General features: G+C 34.9%; 3 protein-coding genes across 5 annotated transcripts; 2 read left to right on the forward strand and 1 right to left on the reverse strand.

Moving 5' to 3' along the window:
- The first annotated feature begins 1,621 nt into the window (after nt 1-1,621).
- LOC137395152 (dystrobrevin beta-like) lies at nt 1,622-3,694 on the forward strand. Of its 3 annotated transcripts, none has more exons than XM_068081978.1 (2): nt 1,622-1,717; nt 2,749-3,694. In XM_068081978.1, exon 2 carries the CDS (start codon nt 2,764-2,766, stop codon nt 3,499-3,501), a length of 738 nt encoding a protein of 245 aa, XP_067938079.1. In that variant the 5' UTR covers nt 1,622-1,717; nt 2,749-2,763; the 3' UTR covers nt 3,502-3,694. The 3 variants fall into 3 exon arrangements, with proteins under 3 accessions (XP_067938079.1, XP_067938078.1, XP_067938080.1); XM_068081977.1 differs by lacking the exon at nt 1,622-1,717 and adding an exon at nt 1,836-2,019; XM_068081979.1 differs by lacking the exon at nt 1,622-1,717 and adding an exon at nt 1,836-2,009.
- Nucleotides 3,695-5,829: 2,135 nt separating this feature from the next.
- Nucleotides 5,830-14,244, reverse strand: LOC137393410 (alpha/beta-tubulin-N-acetyltransferase 9-like). Its single transcript, XM_068079959.1, has 5 exons — nt 14,129-14,244; nt 13,842-13,951; nt 12,749-12,889; nt 9,435-9,589; nt 5,830-6,723 (listed from the first exon to the last, which is right to left on the reverse strand). The coding sequence occupies exons 1-5, from the start codon at nt 14,203-14,205 to the stop codon at nt 6,607-6,609; spliced, it is 600 nt and encodes a 199-aa protein (XP_067936060.1). The 5' UTR covers nt 14,206-14,244; the 3' UTR covers nt 5,830-6,606.
- Nucleotides 14,245-19,566: 5,322 nt separating this feature from the next.
- On the forward strand, nt 19,567-24,335 carry LOC137394758 (glutaredoxin-like protein C5orf63 homolog). The gene is made up of 3 exons (XM_068081519.1): nt 19,567-19,886; nt 23,481-23,639; nt 23,872-24,335. Exons 2-3 carry the CDS (start codon nt 23,481-23,483, stop codon nt 24,046-24,048), a joined length of 336 nt encoding a protein of 111 aa, XP_067937620.1. The 5' UTR covers nt 19,567-19,886; the 3' UTR covers nt 24,049-24,335.
- The last annotated feature ends 613 nt before the right edge of the window (nt 24,336-24,948 follow it).

Genomic DNA, 24,948 nt, shown 5'->3' on the forward strand with positions numbered 1-24,948 from the left:
ATATACACAATTGCAACAGCCTTGTGCTGGTGCACTTGCTTCCTAGGTTCAATACTTTTTTGTTTCTCACAGATCGTTTCTCTTTTTTATGACTCATCATTAGTACCAACCCAAATGAGAGTTACTCAATCTAGTCTCTATTAACTCTATGGTTTTTAGATACTTCATACATAATAATTCCAACATCAACAAAAAACTGACTTTTATGGAACTATAAAAAACATAATTGTCTCTTTGGAAAAAATTAACAGTAAAATCTTATTAACTCTGTGTGTACATGGATCTCGTGTATTTCAAAGCTTACTCAAATTACAACTACTTTTTGCCAGAAAGCTTGTAACTTAAGGATTATTACAGTGCAAATCTCAGAGTGGTCACCTGAGTGATCACGTAAAAACTTAATTATTTGCTTTAAATTACTAAACAAAATTTAAATAAAGAAATAACAATATTGGCATATCCCTCCTAGCCATACCACTCAGGAGAATCAAAATTGTATGCAACTTCAAATGTTAATCAATTCTGTTGTAAATATATTTGAAAAATTACTAAAAAACTAATTGTAATATTAACCAAATGATTGTGATCTGAAAAGAGCTTAAGCTACAATGTTAAACATTAGGTGAGAAAAAATCATTCAAAATCCACTGAAGAGTCAGAGCCCATTGGTATGCAATAGGTTACAGCATACAGTTACCAAATGAACATGCATATTGAATAAAAAGAGGATCAAAAAAATAGAACAGATATCAACACCAGAGCAATACATTGACATCCTTTAAACTGAACATCACCAAAAACAAACTGATATTGACCAACTAATCAGAAAAAGGGGGATGGAGCAGCAAAGATAATCAGCAAGCGTGTTAAAGCTAAAAAGTCAGAAGAATGCAAGATGAAAACATACCATGGTCACGAGCCAGCAGTTTTGCCATATTAAATAAATTGTATATGAAGGCTCGTCATACCTTTTAACTATCTACGGGCAAGCCTTAATTTGGCTCTGCTTGGAAAAAAGAGCAAATTAAATAAATTTAGACAAATAAAAAGGTTTGGCTCAACAACACATGCCAAAACGCGACATTACATCAACAACAGTACCTAACCACAACACATTCATATTTAGTAACTGGATTCTTTTTCTTCTCTTTTAATTTATAACAGTCTAATAATTATCCCACACCCTACAATATGCAGTATAGTATGACCAAATATTTTGTCCGACGCATGATGAGCCCAGTTCACTACGCCACATATTTATATTCTATTAAGGATTCTCTAAACTTCAATTGTACAGTAGTTGAAAAACTAATGTCTATAATATCCCTGCTACCCTTAGTAATCCAATGCAGAAATAATTGCTGAAAAGCAGTTTTTTGTCATAAACACTACTATTTCTGGCAACCACTTATTTAACGTAATGTACATCTTTATTAGAGTTTCATAACAGAAATGAACAAAGCAACAAAAAACTACGTGTCGCATTTCGACAGGGCGGATTAGCTTACTAAAGGAGCTTGGTGGAATCGACAAATCGGTTTTGCGCAAAATAGTTTCATTTGCACTCGCTAAATCTTAGCCATCTTTCTGTCAAAAATGTTACTCCATATTTTCCCTTACGATTTTATATACCGCATCTCTTTGACAAATTCATGTTTTTTTTATAAACCTAGATGAAGGTGTAAAGGTTTCTAATAAACATCGCAAGACAATCATGGTAATTGTAAACAATGTCTAAGTTTAGTTTATCATGCTATCGTTTGATTTGAATAACGCTTAGTTTACTGCTGTTAGATTTGTGGCTAAATATAGTAAAGCCGCATTGGTCCGCTAATTATGCTTTTTCAAACACATTCGTAATTTTTTTAAACAATTCTCCGGTTTGACAGCTGTATGATAGATAAATTACTGCGAGAAGTTATGACTTTTAAATTGTTTTGTGTTTACCTGCAATACAACGTTTTAAGACCCAATATTAGATCATCTGAATAAGCTACTTTAGCGCAATTGTACGTAGAAGTAAGAATACTCGTATTTCAATTGTCTGATTTTGAAGATTGACAATCTAGTTTTTAACGTGTGCTTGGGTCTACGTATTTCCTCTACTGTTTACTAATTATTTGTTGTTAAAAACTTCAACTAAATCAGCTACAGCGTCTTTGTTTATTTCGATTGACACTTCTTTTGGCATGTAGCAAAACATATTGTTGATGATTATTAATGCCATTAAAAAGTTATACATGCATATTGTATCGTATATTTGGAATACATCAATATGATTATCTAGGCATTACCTATTCATATTTGTTCATTTGCCGGCCACTTCATATTTGCCGGCAATACTAGGCTGGATCAGACTAGTATTGCCGTCAGATTTAAAAACTACAGTTACTATAAATATTTCTGTTTGAAAAGGTGACTGTTGTGATACAATTAACTCTCAGTTTTATCCATCATTATGGTGCCCGTCAAAACTGGGTTTGCTTGCGTATAGATTTATTCCCGACTTCACAGATTTAACTTAGCTAATTTTTGAGTAACACTATTTTAGCTGAATTGGATGTTTTTTTTGATAAAAAATTTAATCCTAGGCCTTATTTCATGTGTGTTCATACTACCATCGGTGCCTTTTTTATAATTTGACAAAATTGAGCTTTGTCATTCTTTAAATAATTACTCATACCTAATACTAAACCATATGTTAGTGGTGAAAATGCTGTTCATTATGTTCGCTTCAAACTTTTGCAGAATGAGCTATGAGTAATGGAGTTTCCACGGATTGATGATGAACATAATTTAATAGCGAGATACGCTGCCACGCTACTTAGCTATGAAACTACTTCTTCAGATCGAGACCAGCAGCAAAATCTTGCAAATTCTCTCACCAGCAGCAGTGACTCCTTTCAATTGACCACCGAGTTCAAAGATCACCAAAACCTCATCAATGAATTGGAAGCAAGTAACAGGCAGATAATGGAGGAAATACAGCATCTACGACAAGCAAAAGATGGATCATTTTCAAATTCCAATTTGATATTTGAATTACAAATGTTAAAGCAGCACAAAGGAGAGCTTGAAGGTCGGATGAATAAGCTTCAAGATGGTCGCCGTGACCTTATAGAACAATTGGAAGGACTAATGGGATTACTCAAGTCTCGAGATGGTGCAAAAAATAGCCAGCACTCATCTCCACTACACAAAGTGGCTTCTTTGCATCATAGAGAACTAGGTCACAGTCCACGGCATGACAAGATGTATGCTAATGGATCAGCAAGTGCCTCACCAAAGTTAACACCTCAGCATTCTATATCATCCACTTCCTCTTCTGTATACAGCAGTCGAACAAAGAGACAGTTCAGTGAGTTGTTTACTGCTGCCGATGCTATCAACGACGCGTTGTCACACCTGGTAAATCATGTGACTACAGATGAAGACACGGACAGCAGCCCATGTGCTGCTTTTCCCACAAGCCACTCTGATTTTGATACAGTTGAGTACTGAGTAAATGCTTCACCTTTTACACTGTTTGCACTGCTGCACGCACGAGTTTCACTCGCATTAGACTGCCATCATATTGCCAATAGTTCTATTGATGTTGTTTGTTTCTTTTTTTACTGTTTTGTATACGTTAATAGTTTTATTCACTATTTTCATATTTTTGGTTACATATTAATAAAGGGTCATTTGAATAAGAGTTGGTGAATTTTGGACAATTGTATGAGTGGTAGCAGAGATATGATGGCCCACATAGTGACCCATATGTGTAAGGCAGTTAATGAGAAGTTACATAGACATCTGATGCATCTTGATTTACATCCGACGTCTCTCTGCTAATAATACAAAAATCAATCTCTCCGTGTGTCTAGATTAACATATGTAGCCGTAGTATCAACTTGAGTTACTAAAGGAGCATTCGTGTGGCATAAGTGCACCAGTTGTTCAGGTTATTAGTATAAAAAAGTACTTGGCCAAAGCAGTATTGGTGTCTACCATTTATAACAATGTCTGCTTTAGATGGCATTATTTTTTGGTTAAAATAACCAGTGTCAAAAGGTATGCCAAGAAGTTACAAGGCAGCTTACAATTAGTAGCAATTCGCCTATAGCTATGGTGTTATCTCATTGAATCATTAGCCGCACCAGATAAACTTGCTTTTCTATTGAACGTCGTATTTATAATTAAACATGGAGGTATTGATCAGCCTTGACTGAGTAAGTGCTGTTCCCTACTTGTATAAGCAAGAACTGTTATTTTAGTATATTGATTGATAAATGGCTTGCTGGCAAATGGGCAATCTTGCATTTAAGTTCATATTAATACTATAGGAAAATACTTGCGCATTCAACCTTTGAGATTCTCGGCATGGCAGTTACATGAACTTGCAGATTTCACTCATTTCTCAGGAAAGCACATTAATTTTGATAGTAGCTAACCTTGGTAAATGAACAACTGGTGAAAAGTTACCATATATATGTATTAATATTTACCATTATTTAAAGGAGCCACACAATCTTCCGAGGCTACATAAAGTGATATTATCACGAACACTAATAGCATAGGTCATGTTCAATGAGCCAAAATTGTCATTGTTGCTACAAAGAGAACAACTCCATCGAAGAACCACTTCTAAACTCGTAATAAATTTGAAGTTCATGAAAATCTCTCATCCCAAAATATAACTGCATGATTTTCAATGACGTGTGAAACTGTTTGAAAGCCAAAGCTTGTGAGGTAGAGAAACCTCATTCAGTGTACTGCAAGCAGTGTTATACTTTATCCGTAAAAGTGTATGTTATCATACTGTAACAACTAAACTGTACTCAGCTGAGCTGTTATAAGTCTCACACACTTCGATAATGCTAAACAAACATAGATTGCATATCTGTAACACCTCATTAGCAAAAGCAACCGCAATAAAAGCGGTAATATGAGTGTGGAGCCAAAGCATTCATCAATATTGTAGTGCGTGTGTGCTGACCTATCCTGTATGTGATAGGGATATATCAGATGACTAAATCAATGCTAGTTCGGTGATGGCAGAGGCTTTTAGTTAATAACTTCTAAAATTCATCTCTAAAGCTTTACTCAGTGTTCAAGCATCTTCTTGTTAACTACTACGCAAAAGTTATGGTACCAGATAGAAATTTGTGAAACTAAATAATTATGGCTGGTCGATAGTCCAAATGTTGTAGAGGAGGTACTCTCACGTAGAACAATGATATACAGCCCCCATGGGGGGCTGTATATCATTGCAGAGAGCAACAAGCTGAGGTGATGTGCAAGAATTATTAACAAGAAGCCAAATATATTAACATAGTTTTTGAAAATACATATAACTAGTTAAGTTTTTTAAATGCCCTTTTACTTTTTGCTTCAACATTGTGTGAACCAAGCTTGTACAAACACAATATTTATTTTATTTTATTGGATAATGCCACTCAAATGAAAGGTGTGGCTTTTTTGCTGTTTAATGGACAACACTAAATCACCAATGTTTCAACTACTCATTGATTCCCACAGGATCCCTCCTTTTTTCTTCTGCTCAAGCTGATTTTTTTCTCTATAGTCCATACCAACGACATCAACTAAAATTTTCAATCACGATTTGATCTTGCCATCTATCATTTTTTTCAGAAAGTAGTTGCCGAGTAAAAATGATTTATCGTTGTAGCTTAAGTGATAAACAAAATTTTATAATCGCTTGACACACCCTCATGTTTGGCGTTTTCAAGGTTTGGTTTATACATGAGACATTTGATAAACTATGATATATTAGCATTAACTATACTTAATGCTCTATCTCATATAGTTCACATAACAGGGTAATAACATTGACCATTTGTAGGTCTGCAGCTTAACAATATAGTCTGTGAACAATAATTTTATCTACGAATTGTTAGTTGACTCAGTACTAGGTATGATTATAGAAATTGTTAGGCAATTCTTGTCCAAGCATTTTTTCAATGAACCAGGAGTAAGCATAGACAGCAATGTAATTATATAGAAGCAATTCAAACCAATCATATTTGCTTTCGTCAGTAAATGCAATTTATATCCTACGATTTCTCCTCTGACCGTCTATCAGCTGTCACTGGTTTGAAATTCTCAGAGTACATGTATATCAGGTATGGTTTTCTACTAATTCTTCAATTTTAGAGCTGAAGAAAATTTGAATCTTATATTGTTAGCGATTTTTGCCTTGAGCTGTTCAACGGATGAAGTAATGGCTGGAAAGAAAACAGCACAGCTCAAATACAATTCGGAATTACAATAGGTTAGGAGACTCAAAACATTGGCAGATCAGAAAAGAAAGAGCGAAATATAGCTGTTTATTTTGTCTAGATGTAGTAATATTTCTACCATAATGTAATTCCATGAACACTTACTGTAGGTATGACATTGAAATTGCTTGAAAATCTAATGCCTGTAGCGCAATGAGCACTACAAAGAACCACCATCTCTCTAGGTTTAAGAGGCTTTAAAAGCGATGTGTATCTATTTTACCATATAGACACCATAGCATATCTTTTATTAACTGGTCATAACTGATCCTTTAACTATTATTTAGAGGAGGATGCTGATTGGCCAGTCTAAATATAGTGAACTTTATTCTGAATAAGCAGAAACCAAGTACTCCTGTAGAGATGAACCAATGAATGATTTTACGCTTTCGGTTACAACCAGCTCTAGTGTAACTTCCTGGAATGCCTCACTCCGGCTGACCTGCAACAAAAAATATCCTTAAACCTCTCTTAGAGATGCACCCTATTACCTTAAGAATTGGCTCCTATGAGAGAAGCAGAGGCTACTAACAACAATCTAAAACAAGTAATCTATTGCATCTATTAGCTGCAATACACAATATAAATTCTCTACAACAGTGGTCTCCAATCACCAGACTGGTATCAGTCCAAGGATCAATCAGTACCGGGCCGCACAAGAAGTAATTTCTGTTTTATTTATTATCCAAGTCTGATACGATTATCCAGTCAAACAATCTTTTATTTTGAAATGGCCTTAATTTCCTCACTTGTGCTCAAATTTAACCCATAATGCAAAATGAGTAAAAACAGGCCTCTAATTTTTTTTTTTATTAAAATTAATAATTTTAATAATACTAAAAAATAATATTGTTTATTAATATTTTAATCAGTGGGTTGAAATATGATAGGGGTGAAATAATAACAGAGCGTTATTATTTCAACCCCCCCAGTTTGCAGTAAAATTGTCAAGCGTTGACCAGCCAGCAGTTAGAAAAAGGTTAGGGACCAGTGCTCTAAAATACCTACAACTAATTTGAAGCATAGACAATTTATTGAAACAATTTATTGAAATTTATTGCTACATTTTACAAATGCTAAGTAAGATCAAACTGTAAGTAATTCCTGTCATGTAAATAATGCACAATAAGTCAGAGCTGTAATGGTTTGTTGGCAGTTTACCTATACAATTGCACGCTGTAAGGGAACTCATTGTGGCGTTATTGATCATGTGAGTAGACAAAACACTAACTGCTGTGAGGTGAGCATTATCAGCAACACAAAGATACTCTACATATACTTTACATATTATAACAAGTTCCCAATTTGATAAACAAATGCCTTTTTTAGACAAATTGCAGGTTGTAACCCGATCTAAATGATGTGTTTTGTACGAACAACAATTTTACATGCCAATTAGAATAGAATGCAAATACATGTACTTGTGTAAGACACTCAGTATCACACTGACAAGATACCCTGACAACTATTTCTAAGAATATATTGTTCATCTATAATATACAATGATAGAGATTACTTAATCTTGTCAGTGTGTCTTACACATGTACATGTATTTGGATTCTATTTTAATTGGCATATAAAATTGCCTACTCCAGCAGATCTTTGACTTCGTCTGAAAATCTTTTGTGTTCATGCAAATACAGTTATCTGTCTTTAAAGTCAATCAGATTGAATTAATGCCATATAACTTATACCATTGATGGCTTGGCACTAAAATATCCAACAATGTGTGAATCTTTACATGTAACTATGCACTGGCTGCTTTACATTACATATTTTAAGCATTAGTATTTATTGCCATAATTTTTGACTTCAAATATGCTTTTACAGATAGTAGGTAATGGAATTTATGATTTTTTTTGTCCATTTCCAAAAACGGCGTGAATAAAAATAAAATCCAATGTCTATATGCTGCAGGCCTATGACCTGTAGCATATAGGTAGCTCCTATATGCTACAGGTCATAGGCCAATATTTGAAATCTAGCCTCTGAAACTGGTGAATTTTGTTTATAGCTTTGTCTTTTGTTAAATCTAATTAAACCAGCATAAATGATGCTAGGACTCAGTCACATTCCAACACCGTGTCTGTTGATAAGAGAACATATTGTATCGCTGTGATAAGCAATGTTATCACTCCTTCATCCGCTTGAGTCCAGTGAAAGTTTTTGTAATCCCAGCATTGTTTATGAACGTTCACAGTACTATGCAACATAATAATGTAGATAATTCCATAATTTTATTCATAAACATTGTTTTAGTTTTTAATATGTTATTTTCTAGAAGTGCATAAAATTGAGAGACGATTGCCAAACTTAGACAGAATGGTACCAAGCAACAAATGGCAGTACAGACATACCTCGACATGACTGTTGAGGTATGTCCATTCTGGTACTGAATTGATATGTCAATTTTGTCGCATCTCAAAGCACTATTTTCTATATAAAATAACTAACTACAAATTAATCCATTCTCACACTGTGAGAAAACTGCCTAAAAACAAAATGCTATAATGGAAAAACATGTTTATGGGTGCTGTAATTCAGTACCTACCCTCATAGAGTAACCTATTTAGTGGTTATGGATCTGCAATAAAATGTAACATTACTGTATGGAGTTCTTACCTTCAAGACAGACATAGCGGCTAACAGCGGTGTGAGAGAAACTTTACAGCAACTCATTTGGTACACTAGACTTTTATGACACCATATAACATAATAGAAACTTTGAATTTAACGTAAATGGATTTAGCTTACCAAACACACACTTGAAGCTAAATTTTGATTAATCTTTCACTAAAAAATTCTAATTTTGTCTCCGTTTTATTTTTTTTTTATAATTTTTTTCCAGCTTAACCCTTTTTGCCTCGCTTTCACTATAACTTTTAGTCGACCTTTGTGAAACTTTTTTCAAACTGACTTGATGAGAAGGGCTGAACATTGCTATGTTCGAAAATGGCCTCTAGCATACTTGGCTATTTAGCGGCTATCGAAAACCGCCTTGTATACTCGTATCTCAAAGGTTTCTCATTTCTCAAGCCAGAAACTTGCTTGAAATTTTGTTTGTGCCTCTATTTTTTTGTATATTGAGGCACTCATATGTCGAGGTATGACTGTACTATTTTTGTGTGACAAATCATTTTCGTAAGAGCTTACCTCCTTGAAATGAAGTCGATGAAATAATGCGAGACTGAGCTTGTTGTTGTATCCGATCTTAGCTGTAAAGATGGTTACACCGAGTGTAGCTATTCCGTACTGCATCATAGCCAGTGTTGCTTCCTTGCCTATACCTTTACCTCTCGTGTCTGCTTCTACAACCACACATAGCACATACAGAAGACTGAAAACATGAACTTGCGAATGAGATGCGTTCTAAACGACCATTCGTTAAGCGAATTTGTTTGTAAGTTGCCTCAGTTCATTATTTTGTACTTCTTCCGAGAAGTTTCTCCACCTCCTCCAAGACTTTCCCTCTTTTTTTGTCAATGATCATGGATTGCATCGGCACTGCACCTTTTACGCGCTCCATGATACGGTCTTTCTGTTTGTAAATCGTACCGACGGTCGAACGACTCATGTTATATGCAGGTGCACCACTCACCATCTTCTCACCAGCATCAACCTTCTTTACTATTGCCACTTTAGCTTCAAATGAAATGGCTTGCCTCTTTTTACATTTCCACTATCACTAGAAGCCTTTGACTTTTCACCAACCACATTAAATAGTGGATGCAAATACATTAAATGAATACAATACAAAATCTAGCTCACGCCATCTCTGTACGAACATCATGTCTACCGCTTTTCTTTACGAACAATTTTTGACGCACGCACAATACCATTCGTATCTACCGTTGTTCGTAACTCAAATGCTTGTTAGTAGGGTACCGCCTGTACTCACGATATACCATGCACTGAAAGCACATAGTATATGCTAATTATATACCATACATGTATGAGAGTATGCCGCTTCACATATAAACCATGTATAACCATGTACAATATACCGTGTACTGAGAATATACAACTGGGTACAAAATCACAGCATTATTAATGGCGCTAATAAAAGCGCAAATGATTTTATAATTATGAATAAAATTATTTGCTTTGAAAAAAAAAATTTATATTTATATATCCAAGTGTTTGCTGGTTCATTTGTTGGTTGGTTCGTTCATTGGTCTGTAGTATGTCCAGTTACAGCGATTAAAATACGCGCGAATTAAAAAACCGCTTCGCACTGGAATTGAGCTCAGACTCACTATGTCACACAGCCACCTTCCCATACCATGCAATAATTTTGGACATAAGAAATAACATAGAAACAAGATTAGTTAAAATATGCACGCTTCCCACTTCAGTTAGCACGCTTGAACTACAAAGAAAAAATACGTGCCCAGACTTCCCAAAGTTCTATAAATACATGCATACTAGTTGAATGCCCGGTGTTGCACGGGTAACAAAAAATGTTTTTGCAAAGAACATTTATTTTTAATTAGCATATACAAAATTTACCATTCCAACTTTTAAATTAAGGTGTTTGTTTATTTCTGTGTGTGCTATAGATTTAGTTAAGCTTATGCTATATATACATATACTAGTTGAATGCCCGGCGTTGCATGGGTAATAAAAAACTGCTTCTAAACAGTGGCAGGTAATGTAGCTATCATTGGCTAAGTTTTACCCTGTCTTCTCAAATTAGCAAATTGGCTTATTTGAGTAACTTGAGCTAGTATATTGCTAAACTTACTATAATGAGAGCTGTGAAAGCTGTGAAGCCAGCTCTAGTGAAGTTATGTGTCACGCAACATCGTTAAGCGTATGTTAACCAGTGTAATGACTATGAGCACAACTAATCCACTGTATCGCAAGTAGCCCGCGTAGCTGAATCAAGGTTGAAAAGTTTTTCCCTGGATGGTAAAAACCCTTGAGAAAAATTTTTTTTCTCCCATCCGCCTTAAACACCCTAGGATAAATGGGAAAAAATATCAAAAGTCAAAATGGAGCAATAAATTCAAGCCAATATGCATCTCTCTTTGCTAAAACGTTTGCTATAACTGGACACACAACAGACAGACCAACAGATAAACGACAAACACTGAGGTTTATATATATATATATAGGTTAACAGCATTTTGGGGAAAATCTGGACACCTAGTTTTTCTAGTACACTGGCAGTTTTGCGTGCCATTAAAAATTGGCAGATGTAATAAGGATGTCCACAATTATTCCATAGTATGGCAAGGTGGCCGCGTGACCTAATGGTTAGCGCATCTGTCTGCAAAACTGGTTTTCCAAGCTCAATTCCAAGGCGAAGCAGCTTTTCATTCTTTTAACTTTTTTGCTATAGCTGGACATACGACAAACAAACCAACGAACACTTAGATTAATATACCGGTATATATTAGCTATGCTACGCGGCATTGTCCGGGTGTTAAAAATCAGCTTATAAACAATGAGAGGTAAAAAGAGTTGCCTGCCACTTGCTATTAGCCTGGCACATTGCCAATGGATAATTTGAGTGAATTTGCTAATAAGAGCTACTGCTTTTCATGACGTTACGCCTTCACTTTGCGACATGACGGAAAGCAGTAGCGTATTTGCTGCCATACAGTGAAATATATCGCCTAATGAATCTATCAAGCTTGTGTGGCTGAGTTGGTAAGGCATTGGACTGACGAACCGGAGAGTCCAAGGTCAAATCTTCTGCGATATGGATTCTTTATTCCAAGATAATAATGAATAGCTATAGCTGGACAGACAACAGACCTCGAGAAATATAGATATAATATAGTTAGAGCATAAACTTAATAAAACTTATAGCACACACAGAAATAAATAAACACCTTCATTTAAAAGTTAGAATGGTAATTGCTGTATATGTTGATTAAATATAAAATATCGGTGCAAAAACCTTTTTATTAACCGGGCATTTAACTAGTACATTATATAATCACCAGCTATATCAGACTTGACAATAATAATTATTACAAAGAATAACCAGCTGATAGAGCATCAAGTCAGCATTCTTAACATCATGTAGCATTGGCATTAGCTCGCATAACAGCAACAACTTCAAGAACTACCAATAAACTGAAATTCATTGTTTTTGTCATACTTAATATGGTGACAGAAAAAATGATTTGGCCATGCAAAGAATGAGAACATTATACATTTTCGCATGAAAATGTTTGAAATCGTTTTTAACTAAAATAAGTTTAGATATTTTCATTTGAAGATGTATTAGCACTAAGAATTTTTTGTGAAATGAAAGTTTTGAAACTTTTTGAAATGAGGTTTTCTGACTGATACCAGGTGAAGAGCTCGTCAAAACAGCTCTGAAATTATAATCTACAACAGATACCAACACTAACACCTTAAACATTATTCTTCAGTTCTGGTGGCTCCACTGATATGAGCTTTAATAAGTTTCTATTCACAGTGAATACAATATAGACTACATTATAACTTACCAGCAACCATGATCTCTATCTCTGCACTCGTGCTACAGTCTACATCATTGAAGAAAAGGTTGACGTCCCCTACCATTGTATCCACCTCATTGCCAAAGTCACTGGCGAGCTTAGATCCATCCAAGATTATAAAAGTGCATTCTGTAAAAAGCACAAAATAAATTCCATAAATATGCCCATTCGTGATCATTTATACTATACAAATTGCATTGTCGTAGTTAGATAACTCAAAAACACTCACAACTATTGAATCACGACGATAGACAAAACAAGGGTCTACATTGTATATTATATCGACTACATCTCTGAGAAGGAGGTTTAACATATAAGACAACTTTGCAACAGGATTAACTACTTTGGTTTGAAGAGGCGATGACAACAGGGCCTGATCATTTGATAGGAGATAGGAATGGGTGAACTTTATCAAATCTACCGTAAAACCTCTAATTGAACATCATGGCGCTCTACTTTTCAACCTTTCCTCTACAGTGGCGGTCAAATAGAGGCGGTGTTTAATTAGAGGTTTACGATATGCTTTTATATTTCATCATTGACCTGACCCATTGCTGATGAACATTTCATGCCAGTTGATATCACTCGTACTACTATTATGGTAATAATTCAGGCATCTCAAAGCATAAAAATAATAAAGCGATTATCACTTTTGTATCTATTTTTAGAGAGCAGAGAATTTTAAGCACCTTGAAAAATACTCTCTGTTGCTAGTTATGGCAAGTCTTCTTGAACCTTACCAACTGGCAGCATTGATCTTCTATGTGCTAGTGAGGTCTGCATGTCCAACAAGTATTTTTAATTCTAGTCATCACACAGCCAGTAAGCAAATGTAAAAACATTGGCTAAAGGCTTTGCACACGGAATGATATATCCAAAAATTGGATCTACGATTTCTGATGACCAACAACACTACTTTTTGCTTTAGGCAAGCATTGTTGGTAGTGTGTAGGGCATTAATTATTAATACTCTACACCCTACACATTACCAACCGATCTTGTGTGTAGGGCGGTAATTATTAATGCCCTACACGCAACATACACAAATACACAGCATGTTCTCAGCATAGAACTCACATACTTTTATCATCCTCGCTCCATGATTTCTGCATTTCATACTCTTGCTCTAGTGTCAGTGGTTCAGAGGCGGTTAATTCTTGGAGCTCTTCAGATTTCATCCATTCATGGTATCTAACAAAAACTTTGCGCTACAACCACCCTTCGCTATTTAGAATAAATATATTTAAGATCTTTCGATATAGAATATATTACATTAGTGGATATTTAACTAATATATATTGAGCTGCTAGATATTGAGAGATTGCATCTCCAGGTAAACTCCAATTCTGTTAAATACTGCATACTTACTTGAGAACGTGCTTGGGACGGTATGGAACCAAGACACACTTGGACAACCTTAGAGAGTGGTTCTCATTGGTTTTCATGGCATGGCTTCGTTACACAATTTGTGTGAATGCTACAACATTTACAAGGTAATATTTTTATTTGAGTAAATTACTCCTATAGCAAACTAGTAGATCACCACTTAAAAAAGGAACATTCATATTATGCTATTTTGACAAATATCAAAGTTAAAATTTATAAAATATTATAAAATTGCTAGATGATTTCACAAATAAGGATTTTCACTTTTCCCTATTGGCTAACTATTGCAAAGTTTTTCAACATGTTCATAGGCAAATTTAAGATCAAACTACTGAGTTTACCTCATAACATTAACTTATTATTATAATTATAATAGAGGGAATGTATTGTTTAGGACTTATCAAATGTTTGCTCTATGTTTTAAGTGTTGAATTCCATTAGCATAATTACTGGTTATTAATAGTGAATTATATTATTATACTAGCTGGATGCCCGGCGTTTCCCGGGTAATAAAAAGTCTTTGCACAGAAAATTCATTTTTATTTAATATGTACAACAATTACCATCATAACTTTAGAACTTCATATCATGAGAAATGTGTTTTGTGCAGTTCAAATAAATTAAGAGAAAAAATGAAACAACTGTAAAAGTGTTTAAGTGTGAAATAATTAGCAAGTCATGGCCAGATAAAGTATTACTTATTACATTGAAAAATGAATTAATAGAACCGAATGAAAATCAAACGTTGAATAAAAATTCAAGAAAATATGTTGCATTAATAATAACAAAGAGTACATAAAAGTGTGTGTATAAAAAGGTTACTGTTGTTGCAGAAGCTGTCCATCAAAATGTTGAATATGACGATACTGGTACCTCTCTGGAGATTTATTTATATATAGATAACAACTATTACCAGCTATATGCCACAGATCTACCGATAATTGCCAATAAATTATTATTTGTTGAGACACAAACAAAAAGGAAATATAAATAACACTAAAGTGTAGCCTTCATCATTATAGTTCAAATTGTCTGAAACAGATTCAAGTTTTGATGTTAAGATTTGTTGGGATGTTGATAAGTTGTTTCAGACCTATCACTTGTTTATGTTGGGAAATATTAATTGTTAAAAAGTTTTAGCTTCTGCTGCCATGCTACTAGCAGAGTTTGTGAGAAAGTTCACTAAACTCAATTACTTCGTCTTCATCCACAATTTCATTGAACTATCGTTTCTTTCTTTAAACTTGGACTTTAGAAAATAAATTCGAGGATCACATGGAGAAATATTTTAATAAGGGATAGTTTCTGATATTTACCTAGTATTTCTCTGTAAGCAGTAATAGCTATTGAATAATTGTATGTCTTACTCATTGATGAATAAACATTCAACATTTATGCTGTTCCGTAGGTTATATCAGTTTTCTAATTAACAACTTGAATAAACAAATTAACTTGAATCCTCATCTTGTAAAAACAAGCACGAACCCTGATCCTGGGCCATATTAACAGTTTTCCATCGACTGTGGAAGCACTTAAAATGGACCAGTTCCTTTTTGAACTGAATATCGTATTGGAGTTCAAAGCTTTCAGGATTAAGTGAAAAAACAGAAATCAGATTTCAGGATAAGTGAAAAAACAGAAATCAAATAGAGTAAACGGTTTGTTTTTAAGTCTTTTTCAGAAAAGCGATATTTTAGAAATAACTGAACAAACATAATGATTGTAGTACACAGCGACTGATAGAGTGTGTATTTTTGTTATGAATTAAAAACGAAAGGTTTTAGAAGCTCTTGCTGCTGAAGAGAAGCATTATAGCTGTCTATTTTTTATTATTGGGTAGCGAGAATATCAATCAGTGTATCAATAGAAACTAGTGTTCTGTCAGCATCCATTTTACATTTTTCGGTCGGTCAGAAGCGCCCTTCGTATTTTGGCGATATTTTAAGAACTAGTAGTTCAATTGACTATCGGAATTAGGCTGCATACCTATTACACACAAAGCGTCCAAAATGTCATATGTCCTAAGTAAAACGGGAATCGCAGAAAAACAAAGTGAAACCACACAGCTGAGTTTACTGGGGTGTAGGATAAGGTGGGAAACTAATTCCCCAAATTATTTTGGGCTCAGGCTTCTAAGCGTCAAATGGACATAAAATAACATACTAGTAAAGCTAGTAAAGCTCGTGTGATGAAGTAATTGTAAATATGATAGATTAGGCAATTATGTTCTTAGAATTGAGTTTTATGCTGGTTTTTAGTTGGAATGGCTGCATGCCAAGTGATTCAAAAAATGACCAAAGTAATATTATCTCTTTGGTTGAATATGATAATGCGATGTATTTCACATCACTAAAAAAGGGTCGTGTATTTTGTAGGTAACAAAATACATTTTTAATAGCAATTGTATACGGTATAAAAATCAGTGTTTCTAGAACCTGGGATAGTTTAGACATGACATAAGTTATGTTTGACCTAGTTGCACTCTTCAAGTAGTCAGACATCACCAAGGGCCAATAGCTTGGTGAGAAGGAAAACTTGACTTTTAAAAGCCATGCTGAAGCTCTCTAGAATCTGCTTAGCACACTGTTGTTTAATTAATGTAGCTATCATCTTTGCTGCGCTTAAAGTCAGTATCAAAAAACTGTTTATTGTAGGTCACTTCAATCATCTAATATGAATTATTCGCGCCCAGTTTCGGATCCATTACTACTCTGACATTGCTTTGGTTGCTGGCAATCAGAATGTCATCAACCCCGACCAAAAAAGGAATTTTTGAGCTTGCAACACTTTTATGCAGACACAAAGATCGTTGGTGTTAGCTGTGTAACAATATGTTCTTTACAACATATATTTATGCACATCGAAACAGCGCTCTTTACAACACATATGTATAGTAAAGCAATTTTAACTAGTATTGCCACAGAACATAATATTACTAGTGAATAATTTTCAAATTATAACAATGATAAAAAATTGGGCACTTTAACATTTCCTGCAGTTGCTCTACAGCCCACATTTGTTCTAGTATGTGCTTTGGACCATAATGCAATGTAATAGTCAAAAATTCTAACTGACTGACTACTATAGACTACTCAAGATGAACAGAAGAACACCTATGTTCACATGGAGAAAGATTTTGCAGTCAGATTGAGATAAATTAGGTGTGTACTGGCGTTAGCAAATCAAGGATGATATCTCAGGATGAAGGAGAGGGGTGGTGGCGTGTTTTAGTAAATTTTCTATGTAAAAATTGAAAAACAGAAATAGTGACACTACGGAATCATCGCAGATGACGATGACTAATCAGATATTCCATACTAGTTTGCAGCATTGCAAATGCCATCGTAGTGCCTATACTGCAACTTTTTCATAGAAAAGCTCTAAACCTTTCATCACCGCAAACACATTTATGTGCGCCAGTGCCGCATCAAATTGTTATTTTGTTTAATAGAAGAAACTGATCTTGGTACAAAAACTGTGTAAAGGAAAAATTGTGACTTGAACTCCCAAGCATCACCTAACAAAGCAAAGACTAGCAAAGTGCTGATACATCCAAAAAACAAAGCAACCCATGTGGCATTTGTCAATGAGTGCCACATTCAAAACAGCTTTTTAGTTTCAATGATACTGATCCATTGTTTGATAAGCTCTTTGAGCTGCTGCCTACCTCCCCACCTAAGCCTTTTTTCACAATCCTCAGCATTTAATACTGTTGTGTGGTTTCCAAGAAAACCCTCACCTGAATTCCACAATAGCATCAGATTAATAACTCGTGCGTTCTCGCATTATCCAGACTATGCTAAGTGTTTATGATTAACGGCTCGAAGGCTATTAACTCTATTATGACAGTTATGAGTAGATGGTTCTATTTGTAGTGTTTGACCTAATTTTCAAGGCAAGCTTCAGCTATATTAATTACCAACTATTTTAATGTAGCAATAGAAATATTGTTTATTTTCATAAACCATCACCTAATACATAAGCAGCAAAATTCTAGAATAAAGTAAAGATAACAAACAGTAGTAAAAGCCAAGTAATTACACTTTCGCCAAACAGCTGCATGTATCTGTGCTTTCAAACTCGGTTTTGTACATCTACAAGGCTTTAATGTCAAAAGAAGATGAGAAATTAAAATTGTTCACTTTTATAGGTATTTTAGATAGCCTGAGGGCAAGTATATGTGTCCAAGATTATATCTTTATGTCATAGGAGTTGGTTCATCGAAGGGAACACTATCTTTGGGTACGTCATCTGAAGAACGCTGATCTTGCAGGCTGTGATGTCATGATTACCTAACATTGCTTCCATTGGCGCTTGTGTACGGCAGGGAAAAGTACCGGGCTAGGGTGATGGTGAGGTCAGTTAGTTTTAGTGGCCTCTGGTGGTGGTTGGTAGATTTAATTGCTTCTACATCCCTTTAGCGGTTTCTCCAGGTGGTGTTGACACAGTTTCCATGATGGATTTCTCCAATTTTGAAGTTTCTAATTTTCTTTCGACGTTTCCAATTAACGGATCTTTTGATGTCTTTTAGGCATCTTGCTGCTTGTAACTATTATATACTTATCCTGTGGTCTGGCTGCATTCCCTGTTGGTATGATGTTTTCGCAACATCTCCATACAACAATACAAACTACAAAGTGGTTTTGTAAACCCAGCAACAAAAAAACTTCATAACAATCACTATGCAAGTTCACTATACCGAAAAAGTGCACATATCATCAATTTCTTTTACATTCTACAATTTTTTGGAATAAATGTAATTTTTAAACTACCATGATGAAGCCAATCACTTACACAATACATCAAAATATTCATACGGTAGTGTAAGCTATCCTAAAGTTACAGGCAATTAGTGAAATCATACAATCAAATACAAAAAACTAGTATTTTTATTTTATTGAAATGATAAAAATTCAGATTACATGTACATACAATATTCGTGTTACAGTACATGGTGAGTTTTGAATGTGATAGTCGGGAGTTGCATTCTCTATATGCCAATAATTGTTCGATTCATTAGCATTAGTTCGTCAACTCATCATTATTTAATTTTGAGCGTTTTCCAGCGTTATTAGCTGTTCGTTTACGCTAGTAAAACTCATTATTCAGTCTAATTAATCATCACACATATTTCCTAAACTGGGCTTAAACCTAGCAATACACCAAGCAGACTTTGCTATTCTAACAAAATGTAGTAAAACGTGTTTGACAAAACGAAAAAAACTATAAAGAATTAAAATTGAACCGTCGTCGAGCATTGTTTCTTTTGGCCAATAGACCGCGAGTATAAGAATATTCCGGGTAGATACGAAGACGCCACCTCTTCAGCGGTAAACGTTCAATTTCAAGTACATACTGTACACGGACATGTACATGTAATTCTATTTCACCTGCTCTGCCAGCATCGGGGGAAGCAGGAGAGTATAGCAGTATAGAATTGCTACAGAAAGGCGCCACTAACGATTTGCTAAAAATATTCTAGCATTAGATTTTGAGTGATCTACCGTAACGTAGTTATTCTATTGCAGTATGTACTACATAGCAAAAATATATGAAGGGCAGCGTCTTCAAATGTAGCAGAATTTATGATGAAATTCATCACATAAACAAATTATACCAGGCTTTTGTATACGTAGATATAGATGGAAACCTTCGTGTAGGTTCGTTATGTTCTGCAACTTTTGCTCTAGACTTTTTGACATAAGGCTACAATCTTTGGCCAGTCAATGCAAACAAGAAGGTAATGCTGCATTACTAGTTGCATTATTTTTGTAGTTTATAAATGTCTCAGTTATAAGCTGATAAGTATGGTGGCTATTATAAGCATGACATCCCTACAGCAATGCCTTAGGCTTTGCTTACAGTAAGCAGATCAAGAAAGCTCAAAGATCAAAAGATATGCCTGTTTATATGGGAAACAGTCCCAACATCGACAAGTCCGAACCTAGACAAGTCCCAATCTCGACAGAGGTTGGTCCGAATCTAGACAAAGGTTGGTCCGAACATCGACAAAGGCTGATACAGTTTTACAATAATTTAATCTTCAACAAATAATAAATGTCATTTTGCAGTTCTATCCTCACTTCAAAAAATAAAAACCAAAGCTACTCACTGAAGTTTAGTCTTCAAATAAAACATTTTGCTAGCATAACAGTCAACCAGATTTATGATTGTTACTTGTTTTAGCATTCGTTCTATATTTAGGTTGGGCAAAATATTGTTAGGCCTACATAAGCTGGGGAGTGCTGCATCAAATGGATAACAATATATTTTTGCGCAAATAAATCTTTTACATATAAATCGCTCATTTACTATGAAAATAGTAGATGGTAAAATAGTAAAACTGCTGTCGAGATTGGACCAACCGTTGTCGATATACAAACTCGTCGAGTTTCAAACCAGTCGAGGTTTGGACTATAAACCGTTTATATCTTTTTCGGTAAATGCTTGCAAGAGCATTTCATAAACAACTTTGGGCTACCTAAAGACAATACTGTATTTTATTTTGCTCCACAAAAGGCAGCAGTTGTCTCTGATCCTTTGACACACCGGTAGTAAATAAAATGTAAGTTGGCCCACGGCACCATGTCTGTCAATGCCTCTTATGCATTATCGTGTAATCAGCTTGTGCTATCTTGAAGCTTTAGACCATTAAAGCGCCTCTTAGAAGACAAGCAAATTCACTGGTCATGCAATATCTTTAAGTATGTACTGCCGGTTGACCTCTATGGAAGGTTTTTTGTGACTTCAAAAAATAAAATTTACTACCAAGCCCAATGTTTTTCATGCAAATGGAATCAATAAGGCGTTTACGTTCTCATTGATGCTCAATGGTAAACTATAGCTCTATATCGCTGTAAGCTGGTTGTAGTTGCAAATTTTTTTAAATCTGCATCAAATGCATCATCAAAACAATATGGACTTTTTCTCATAACTCAATACTTATAATTATAAAGACATGATGTTTTAACTTATTGTAATATTAATGTGTTTTGGGTTGAACCTAATGATTTGGTAGCCAATTTTGAAAAATTTTCATAACAGTCACTACCCTAGGACACTTATATTTCGCTAGTATTTAGTTTCGTGAGTAGCACACAGAATAAAATTTCGCTGCAACTTAATTTCGCGGCTCTGATGAGTGCGAAAATATAGTGATGCTAAAATAAATGCAGTGGAAAAAACAGATTACATTCCTCAGGTCCAGTTTGCTAATAAGAAAAAAATTCAATTTGGGACTAGTTCGTATTTGTAAACCACAGGTTGAAATGTGTGGGTGAGATCGGCAATTCATATGGATCACTTGCTGCCATTTGTTTTTTAGACTATCAATGACGTCTAGGTTCCTACCGCTGTGACTTTCACATTCGAATCCCAAGAAAAAGAAAATAGATAGGTAGCAACCAACTTCACAACCAAAACTGTATAACCCTTACGCTGCCATAAACGCATTTATGCGTTTTCTAGGGGCCACTGCCATAAACGCATTTTGCGGACTTTCTCAGCAATTGTCTGGTAACCTGATTTTATTATTTGTTGACCACATAACCCATGGTCTTTAAGTGTTTTATGAAATTGACTGTGTTGTCTGAAGATTTCTCTATAAAATCAGCCTAAAACAACGAAGCAATTTTAAACTTTTGTTTGAGAATTGCTAATCTAAAAACGAACATTTTTCTGTGAGTTCATTAACTACCCCGCGCGGGTCATAAAACAGGTAATTAGTTGTTGATGACATAATAGCCAATTTAGATTTTCGTGATTATACAGATAATTAAAGTAGAACTTGAAAAAATACTGTATACATATCATGAAGCAATATCGGCAATTTCGGTAAAATGGCTGGCACTAGGCCGGTAGCTAATTTGTACATGGTTGGCAGTGGAAGAGATAATGTGGTTAGACCTGATGAGGGTTGATATTGTTTTTGGTTGGTAATAAAATTCATCACTACAATAATTATTCTGCAATTTTATGACTTCACCTACCAGACTTTCATCCTCATCAGTTACAAATTCGGTGACTAAACTGATATAATCTTAATTTGCTTTGCCATGCTGCTCAGTCGGTGTATTAGCTATAATGAGTGTACCAGAAATTTCCCATTGATCCCAACCACAGACGAAAATTGCCTGCATTTCTAATATGACGATTTTATTGTGAATATCAATGAACAAAGCTATTTAACTTCGCGTTTTCGCTCATTCGTTATGATAGTTTAGTTTCGCTCATTAAATTTTCGCGAGAGGATGACACCGCGAAAACGCGAAAGTTGGATGCCGCGAATACATAAGTGTCCTAGGGTATGTAAGTTTACTGTACCGAAATGTGATTATTTGCAAGGATTCACCCTTGCTTTCGATCTTGCAAATTCTTATAAAGAATTTGTTTTCATATTTTATTGGTGATATTCTGATTGTGATACGCCAGCTAAACTACTACTGGTGTATATGCCATACTGTCAAAGAAATCTGCCGTGAAGTTCTCAGTTTTTGAGATTGTGACAAATAGACTAATTTTTAAAGCAACTGAACGTTAACCAGAAAGTGTTTTTATGAAAGTTAATTTCTTGGCCAATGTAATACCTGTAAATTTTGAGAAAAATGTTTGTGGGTGCAGTAGACAAGGTTCTGTATGTAGTCTTTGTCATTATTAGCAAAACCCCATTAAAAACCAAAACCCTCTTGCATTAAATCTGTTTCTAGTGTACACAAAATTTTGCCTCAATTATGTTTTTTATTACTCAGTGTTGTACAATAGGTTCTGAATATCGGTGATACTGATGCTTTAACAGAACGTTAGACCAACACGCTCAAAAAACAGCCCTCAGATAGGACCACCTGTATGCCCAGTATCAAGTTTTCCCAATATGCCAAACTTTTAAATGTCTGTAAGGTTTATGTTGCACTGGAAATGGTACAATTACTTCTCAAGCACAGCCCAATCTTCACATATTAAGTTGATCCTTTCCTATATTTGTGTTGTATGTCAAAACATTAATGTCTTAGAGCAAATATTATTTTTTTTTTGCTCAATGCGTCCCATAGTTCAAAATACTTCAGGTAATTTCGTATAGCATTTGCTTGTCGAAAAATTCATATGTAAAAATTGTCAAAGGTAGAAGCTTGACTGTACATACAGTATAACCTTTTGGAGTACTCTATGGCAGTTTATGTAATGCTCAGACTGACAATAGTTATCCACAAGAAGCCTAGTTCAAAGGTCTCGTATGACCTAGTCTTTCCTTAAGTGTGTTCAACTAATAATCATCCTTTTGAGGATAGTTATTAGGCAAAAAAATAGGTCTCGTCATTAAAATTGTAATGTTTGGTAGATGTGGATGACTATGAGGTCTGCTCTCATTAGCTGGAGAGTGCTGTGCTGTCGCAGCATGACCACAGAGGTTTTACCTCGTCTTACACTTTTTAGCAAGTCGGGAGAATGCTCACTATGTGATCAAATGAAAGAAGAGCTGGAGCCATATTTGCACAAAGTAAATTAATACTGTCAGCTCACTGTTGCACCATATCGGAAAGACCTGGTTTGTAACGATATGAAAGAAATGTAACATGTTTGAGTTAAGGTTTAGTTTACTTTTAATAGTTTCTTTTAAAACATCAATTTGTTAATCCCTGTCATCAAGTAAATTATTCACATGTGCCGATTATATTTCATATAAAAATGTCTGTAGTAAGAGATGCAAAGTATTCCTTATTCTTTTCTAGGTGCAGTACCAGGAGGTGGACATCAACCTGGAAGAAAATGAATTTTGGAAAAATAGATATCGGTATGAGATACCAGTAGTGCATATGAATGGAAAATTTTTAATGAAGCACAGGTTTGATCCTGTGGCTATGCGTGAAGCATTGATGCGGTACGCATGCAAAACTGATAAAGACTGAAGCATGCTTCAACATAGAAGCTTGGTCATGCGAGGGTGGAAATGGAAAAATGTGTCTGCTCTCTGATTGCAGTTGTTAGTGCATATATGTGCCATATTTTCTTTAATTGAAATATATTCTCTTTTGGCCTTTTAATAAATGGCCTTTTCGGAGTGTGTATTACTCAGGTGGTTCACTCTCTTCTATTCATCCCAAGGGCTAGTCTGAGATGTTATAAAATGCACCCTTTCCACTGACTTACACATTAATGAAAAAACTACCCCTTATCACTTCATCACCACAGACTAACTGCCTCTTGTTTGCTCATGTTTGCCCCCTTTTCACTGTGTGGAAAGGGGTATTCATGAGCAAACACAGTTTCCTTTCCAATTCCCTTTCCACAGCGGAAAGGGATATTCATGATTACCCCTTTCCACTATGTAGAAAGGAAATACCCCTTTCCACTATGTGGAAAAGGGTATTCATGTACCAAGCTAAAAAACATACCCTTTTTTATGAAAACACACCAGCGTGTCAGGCCACCATAAAACACCTCTAAAACGTGCTTTTTTTCGTCGAGCCCTTGGAGATGAATAAAAGAGAGTGAACCCTGAGTGTATTACTTGTAGTTAAACTTGTTTTACTATTTATTGATTCCTTTATGAAGTTCTTAAGATATATTTTTCTGCATTCATCATAATACAATCAAAAATGCTAAATGTGCATTATTGTTGTTCAGTTTTTTAACCACTAGTGTCAGTTTTAATTTGTAATCGTGTATCCCCCTGTTGCGTTTGCTTGATTAGTACATATTTACATAATTATGTAGAACATGTTTTGTAAAATCTGTTGGTTCTATATCCTGTCTGTGCATATTTTGTGTTTTTGCCTGCTGTATGTCTAAATATATGTTTAGTTTTG

This window comes from Watersipora subatra, chromosome 4 (assembly GCF_963576615.1).
Source record: "Watersipora subatra chromosome 4, tzWatSuba1.1, whole genome shotgun sequence".
Lineage (NCBI taxonomy): Eukaryota > Metazoa > Bryozoa > Gymnolaemata > Cheilostomatida > Watersiporidae > Watersipora > Watersipora subatra.